Source organism: Electrona antarctica (assembly GCF_951216825.1).
Source record: "Electrona antarctica genome assembly, contig: scaffold_1051, whole genome shotgun sequence".
NCBI lineage: Eukaryota > Metazoa > Chordata > Actinopteri > Myctophiformes > Myctophidae > Electrona > Electrona antarctica.
In genome coordinates, this window is record NW_027638553.1 from 12,501 (window position 1) to 20,216 (window position 7,716).

Consider the following 7,716-nt stretch of genomic DNA (forward strand, 5'->3'; position numbering starts at 1 on the left):
TAACACATGGAACCAAATGGACCCTTATGGGTCTGTAACTCTGAGAGTGTAGAAATGGAACCAATTTAATTGGTTCCATTTGTACACTCTCAGAGTTATATTAACATTGATTTTACAATATAAATTGGGGGTCCCCAGAGATAGAAATGCCATTAAATGGGGGTTCGTAGACTAATGCATGTCAAACTGGGGGTCCTTGAAATTAAACGGGTTGAGAATCACTGCTAGAGCCGTGAAAACCTTCCCTTATGGGGGTCCCTGGTGTATCTTTTCAAATGGGGGTCCGCGGGGCTAATGAATGTCGATTTAGGGGGTCCTTGACAAGAAAATGCTTCGGAACCTCTGAGCAATCCCGGTGCTGGGAATCTCTGCTGCTCTGTTATTGCAGGCATGTTTGTGTCGACGAAATGTTGAAAAATAATATAAAATAAATCTTCAAAAATAAAAGAGTTCAAATCTTTAAAAAAAGTAACGCACGCGCATGTGTGTGCGTGCGTGTGTGCGTGCTTGTGCTTGTGTGTGGCCCATAGCACTTACCCTATACCCCCTTAGATAGCACTTTTTAGATTTAGATACAGACTTATATCATGTCATGTAGTGTCATGTAGACAGCACAATAATTGCATTGTATGTAGTCATAGCACTTCATAGTATATTATGTACAGCATAGTATAGTATATATGTATAGTTTATATGTATAGTGTCATTATATAGATGTGTTCTAGTTACGTTCTTAGCTTACGCATGTTTCATGATAAATGCATTTTATATATGTGATGTATTCCCATGCTTTTGTTCTTGCCTAATGTAAGTCGCTCTGGATTAATAGTGTCTGCTAAATGCCTAAATTGTAAATTGTTGTGTGTGTGTGTGTAGATTCTGACGTCCTTCACGTCTAAGGAACAGGGCGCGTACGCCAAGGCTGGAGCCGTCGCTGAGGAGGTCCTCTCAGCCGTCAGGACCGTGTTCGCTTTCAGCGGCCAGGACCGTGAGATACACAGGTTGGTGCTTCTAGGACCTTTAGATACACAGGTTGGTGCTTCCAGGACCTTTAGATACAGGTTGGTGCTTCCAGGACCTTTAGATACACAGGTTGGTGCTTCCAGGACCTTTAGATACACAGGTTGGTGCTTCCAGGACTTTTAGATACACAGGTTGGTGCTTCCAGGACCTTTAGATACAGGTTGGTGCTTCCAGGACCTTTAGATACAGGTTGGTGCTTCCAGGACCTTTAGATACACAGGTTGGTGCTTCCAGGACCTTCAGATACAGGTTGGTGCTTCCAGGACCTTTAGATACACAGGTTGGTGCTTCCAGGACCTTTATAGATACAGGTTGGTGCTTCCAGGACCTTCAGATACACAGGTTGGTGCTTCCAGGACCTTTAGATACACAGGTTGGTGCTTCCAGGACCTTTATAGATACAGGTTGGTGCTTCCAGGACCTTCAGATACAGGTTGGTGCTTCCAGGACCTTTAGATACACAGGTTGGTGCTTCCAGGACCTTTAGATACAGGTTGGTGCTTCCAGGACCTTTATAGATACAGGTTGGTGCTTCCAGGACCTTTAGATACAGGTTGGTGCTTCCAGGACCTTTAGAGATACAGGTTGGTGCTTCCAGGACCTTTAGAGATACAGGTTGGTGCTTCCAGGACCTTTAGAGATACAGGTTGGTGCTTCCAGGACCTTTAGATACAGGTTGGTGCTTCCAGGACCTTTAGATACAGGTTGGTGCTTCCAGGACCTTTAGAGATACAGGTTGGTGCTTCCAGGACCTTTATAGATACAGGTTGGTGCTTCCAGGACCTTTAGATACAGGTTGGTGCTTCCAGGACCTTATAGATACAGGTTGGTGCTTCCAGGACCTTCAGATACAGGTTGGTGCTTCCAGGACCTTTAGATACACAGGTTGGTGCTTCCAGGACCTTTATAGATACAGGTTGGTGCTTCCAGGACCTTTAGATACAGGTTGGTGCTTCCAGGACCTTTAGATACACAGGTTGGTGCTTCCAGGACCTTATAGATACAGGTTGGTGCTTCCAGGACCTTCAGATACAGGTTGGTGCTTCCAGGACCTTTAGAGATACAGGTTGGTGCTTCCAGGACCTTTAGAGATACAGGTTGGTGCTTCCAGGACCTTTAGATACAGGTTGGTGCTTCCAGGACCTTTAGAGATACAGGTTGGTGCTTCCAGGACCTTTAGATACAGGTTGGTGCTTCCAGGACCTTTATAGATACAGGTTGGTGCTTCCAGGACCTTTATAGATACAGGTTGGTGCTTCCAGGACCTTTAGATACAGGTTGGTGCTTCCAGGACCTTTAGATACAGGTTGGTGCTTCCAGGACCTTTAGAGATACAGGTTGGTGCTTCCAGGACCTTTAGATACAGGTTGGTGCTTCCAGGACCTTCAGATACAGGTTGGTGCTTCCAGGACCTTCAGATACAGGTTGGTGCTTCCAGGACCTTTAGATACAGGTTGGTGCTTCCAGGACCTTTATAGATACAGGTTGGTGTTTCCAGGACCTTTAGATACAGGTTGGTGCTTCTAGGACCTTTATAGATACAGGTTGGTGCTTCCAGGACCTTTAGATACAGGTTGGTGCTTCCAGGACCTTTAGATACAGGTTGGTGCTTCCAGGACCTTCAGATACAGGTTGGTGCTTCCAGGACCTTTAGATACAGGTTGGTGCTTCCAGGACCTTTATAGATACAGGTTGGTGCTTCCAGGACCTTTAGATACAGGTTGGTGCTTCCAGGACCTTTATAGATACAGGTTGGTGCTTCCAGGACCTTTAGATACACAGGTTGGTGCTTCCAGGACCTTTAGATACAGGTTGGTGCTTCCAGGACCTTTATAGATACAGGTTGGTGCTTCCAGGACCTTTAGATACAGGTTGGTGCTTCCAGGACCTTTATAGATACAGGTTGGTGCTTCCAGGACCTTTAGATACAGGTTGGTGCTTCCAGGACCTTTAGATACAGGTTGGTTCTTCCAGGACCTTTAGATACAGGTTGGTGCTTCCAGGACCTTTAGATACACAGGTTGGTGCTTCCAGGACCTTTAGATACAGGTTGGTGCTTCCAGGACCTTTATAGATACAGGTTGGTGCTTCCAGGACCTTTAGATACAGGTTGGTGCTTCCAGGACCTTTATAGATACAGGTTGGTGCTTCCAGGACCTTTAGATACACAGGTTGGTGCTTCCAGGACCTTTATAGATACAGGTTGGTGCTTCCAGGACCTTTAGATACACAGGTTGGTGCTTCCAGGACCTTCAGATACAGGTTGGTGCTTCCAGGACCTTCAGATACAGGTTGGTGCTTCCAGGACCTTTAGATACAGGTTGGTGCTTCCAGGACCTTTAGATACACAGGTTGGTGCTTCCAGGACCTTTAGATACAGGTTGGTGCTTCCAGGACCTTCAGATACAGGTTGGTGCTTCCAGGACCTTTAGAGATACAGGTTGGTGCTTCCAGGACCTTTAGATACACAGGTTGGTGCTTCCAGGACCTTTATAGATACAGGTTGGTGCTTCCAGGACCTTCAGATACAGGTTGGTGCTTCCAGGACCTTTAGATACACAGGTTGGTGCTTCCAGGACCTTTAGATACAGGTTGGTGCTTCCAGGACCTTTAGATACAGGTTGGTGCTTCCAGGACCTTTAGATACAGGTTGGTGCTTCCAGGACCTTTATATATACAGGTTGGTGCTTCCAGGACCTTTAGATACAGGTTGGTGCTTCCAGGACCTTTAGAGATACAGGTTGGTGCTTCCAGGACCTTTAGATACAGGTTGGTGCTTCCAGGACCTTTAGATACAGGTTGGTGCTTCCAGGACCTTTAGATACAGGTTGGTGCTTCCAGGACCTTTAGATACAGGTTGGTGCTTCCAGGACCTTTAGATACAGGTTGGTGCTTCCAGGACCTTTAGATACAGGTTGGTGCTTCCAGGACCTTTAGAGATACAGGTTGGTGCTTCCAGGACCTTTAGATACAGGTTGGTGCTTCCAGGACCTTTAGATACAGGTTGGTGCTTCCAGGACCTTTAGATACAGGTTGGTGCTTCCAGGACCTTTAGATACAGGTTGGTGCTTCCAGGACCTTTAGATACAGGTTGGTGCTTCCAGGACCTTTAGAGATACAGGTTGGTGCTTCCAGGACCTTTAGATACACAGGTTGGTGCTCCCAGGACCTTTAGATACAGGTTGGTGCTTCCAGGACCTTTAGATACAGGTTGGTGCTTCCAGGACCTTTAGATACAGGTTGGTGCTTCCAGGACCTTTAGATACAGGTTGGTGCTTCCAGGACCTTTATAGATACAGGTTGGTGCTTCCAGGACCTTTAGATACACAGGTTGGTGCTTCCAGGACCTTCAGATACAGGTTGGTGCTTCCAGGACCTTTAGAGATACAGGTTGGTGCTTCCAGGACCTTTAGATACACAGGTTGGTGCTTCCAGGACCTTCAGATACAGGTTGGTGCTTCCAGGACCTTTAGATACAGGTTGGTGCTTCCAGGACCTTCAGATACAGGTTGGTGCTTCCAGGACCTTCAGATACAGGTTGGTGCTTCCAGGACCTTTAGATACAGGTTGGTGCTTCCAGGACCTTTATTGATACAGGTTGGTGCTTCCAGGACCTTTAGATACAGGTTGGTGCTTCCAGGACCTTTAGATACAGGTTGGTGCTTCCAGGACCTTTAGATACACAGGTTGGTGCTTCCAGGACCTTTAGATACAGGTTGGTGCTTCCAGGACCTTTAGATACAGGTTGGTGCTTCCAGGACCTTTATAGATACAGGTTGGTGCTTCCAGGACCTTTAGACACAAGTTGGTGCTTCCAGGACCTTTAGATACAGGTTGGTGCTTCCAGGACCTTTAGATACAGGTTGGTGCTTCCAGGACCTTTAGATACAGGTTGGTGCTTCCAGGACCTTTATAGATACAGGTTGGTGCTTCCAGGACCTTTAGATACAGGTTGGTGCTTCCAGGACCTTTATAGATACAGGTTGGTGCTTCCAGGACCTTTAGATACAGGTTGGTGCTTCCAGGACCTTTAGATACAGGTTGGTGCTTCCAGGACCTTTATAGATACAGGTTGGTGCTTCCAGGACCTTTAGATACAGGTTGGTGCTTCCAGGACCTTTAGATACAGGTTGGTGCTTCCAGGACCTTTAGATACAGGTTGGTGCTTCCAGGACCTTTAGATACAGGTTGGTGCTTCCAGGACCTTTAGATACAGGTTGGTGCTTCCAGGACCTTTAGATACAGGTTGGTGCTTCCAGGACCTTTAGAGATACAGGTTGGTGCTTCCAGGACCTTTATAGATACAGGTTGGTGCTTCTAGGACCTTTAGATACAGGTTGGTGCTTCCAGGACCTTCAGATACAGGTTGGTGCTTCCAGGACCTTTAGATACAGGTTGGTGCTTCCAGGACCTTTAGATACAGGTTGGTGCTTCCAGGACCTTTAGATACACAGGTTGGTGCTTCCAGGACCAGTGTTGTTTTCGTCGACTAAAACTAAGACCACCCAGAGTGGTCAGATGGGTGGGCCATTTCCACATGGACCCGATCCAGAACAGAGAACGATTACCAATACAATGAAACCCATGTGTTTGTGTGTGTGTGTGTGTGTGTGTGTGTGGGTGTGCGTGCGCTGCGTGCGTGCGTGCGTGCGTGCGTTGCGTGCGTGTGTGCGTTGCGTGCGTGCATTGCGTGTGTGTGTGCGTGCACTGTGTGGCGCAGGTATCACCAGAACCTGGAGGACGCCAAGCGGATGGGCATCAAGAAGGCCGTGTCGTCTAACATCCTGATGGGCTTCACCTTCATGATGATCTACCTCTCCTACGCTCTGGCCTTCTGGTACGGCAGCACCCTCATCCTCAGCGGAGAGTACACCATCGGCTCCGTGCTCACCGTGAGTATATTTACTCCATCGGCTCCGTGCTCACCGTGAGTATATTTACACCATCGGCTCCGTGCTCACCGTGAGTATATTTACACCATCGGCTCCGTGCTCACCGTGAGTATATTTACACCATCGGCTCCGTGCTCACCGTGAGTATATTTACACCATCGGCTCCGTGCTCACCGTGAGTATATTTACACCATCGGCTCCGTGCTCACCGTGAGTATATTCACACCATCGGCTCCGTGCTCACCGTGAGTATATTTACACAATCGGCTCCGTGCTCACCGTGAGTATATTCACACCATCGGCTCTGTGCTCACCGTGAGTATATTTACACCATCGGCTCCGTGCTCACCGTGAGTATATTCACACCATCGGCTCCGTGCTCACCGTGAGTATATTTACACAATCGGCTCCGTGCTCACCGTGAGTATATTCACACCATCGGCTCCGTGCTCACCGTGAGTATATTTACACCATCGGCTCCGTGCTCACCGTGAGTATATTTACACCATCGGCTCTGTGCTCACCGTGAGTATATTTACACCATCGGCTCTGTGCTCACCGTGAGTGTATTTACACCATCGGCTCTGTGCTCACCGTGAGTATATTTACACCATCGGCTCTGTGCTCACCGTGAGTATATTTACACCATCGGCTCCGTGCTCACCGTGAGTATATTTACACCATCGCCTCTGTGCTCACCGTGAGTATATTTACACCATCGGCTCCGTGCTCACCATGAGTATATTTACACCATCGGCTCTGTGCTCACCGTGAGTATATTTACACCATCGGCTCCGTGCTCACCGTGAGTATATTTACACCATCGGCTCTGTGCTCACCGTGAGTATATTTACACCATCGGCTCTGTGCTCACCGTGAGTATATTTACACCATCGGCTCTGTGCTCACCGTGAGTATATTTACTCCATCGGCTCCGTGCTCACCGTGAGTATTTACACCATCGGCTCTGTGCTCACCGTGAGTATATTTACACCATCGGCTCTGTGCTCACCGTGAGTATATTTACACCATCGGCTCTGTGCTCACCGTGAGTATATTTACTCCATCGGCTCCGTGCTCACCGTGAGTATATTTACACCATCGGCTCTGTGCTCACCGTGAGTATATTTACACCATCGGCTCTGTGCTCACCGTGAGTATATTTACACCATCGGCTCTGTGCTCACCGTGAGTATATTTACACCATCGGCTCTGTGCTCACCGTGAGTATATTTACTCCATCGGCTCCGTGCTCACCGTGAGTATTTACACCACTGTTTGATGACATTTATCCTCTCAGACCCATTTGAGCCACGGTCCTTGTATGCATCTCCTTTCTGTGGACATAAAGAAATGGTTAAAGTGTGTGTATGTGTGTGTGTGTGTGCGCGTGCGTGCGTGCGTGCGTGCGTGCATGCGTGCGTGCGTGCGTGTGTGTGTGTGTGTGTAGGTGTTCTTCACGGTCCTCATAGGAGCGTTCTCCATCGGTCAGACGTCTCCAAACATCCAGTCCTTCGCCAGCGCTCGAGGAGCCGCGCACAAAGTCTACAACATCATCGACAATGTAAGAGTTAAACACGCACACACGCACGCACGCACGCACGCATGCACGCACGCACGCACACACGCACACACGTGCGCGCACACATTAATGCGCTGTCCCCATTAATAGCTCACCGCCATGCTCTGATGTCATCTTGTATAGATTGACTATTCCTGCCTATTTTCCCCCAAATGTTTCACGAATGATGACATCACAGAATGATGACATCACATAATGATGACATCACAGAAAGGCTAT

The 7,716-nt window shown here is 48.1% G+C and overlaps 1 protein-coding gene across 1 annotated transcript in view; it reads left to right on the top strand.

The window, feature by feature from the left end:
- The window catches only part of LOC306917949 (phosphatidylcholine translocator ABCB4-like), a gene marked incomplete at both ends in the record, with an annotated part of 19,908 nt that extends 12,429 nt beyond the window's left edge, over nt 1-7,479 (top strand). Inside the window, 3 exons of the mRNA XM_079530853.1 lie at nt 877-1,001; nt 5,744-5,915; nt 7,366-7,479. Coding sequence (XP_079386979.1) covers nt 877-1,001; nt 5,744-5,915; nt 7,366-7,479 — 411 coding nt within the window. The remainder of the gene's footprint in view (nt 1-876; nt 1,002-5,743; nt 5,916-7,365) is intronic.
- Nucleotides 7,480-7,716: the final 237 nt, after the last annotated feature.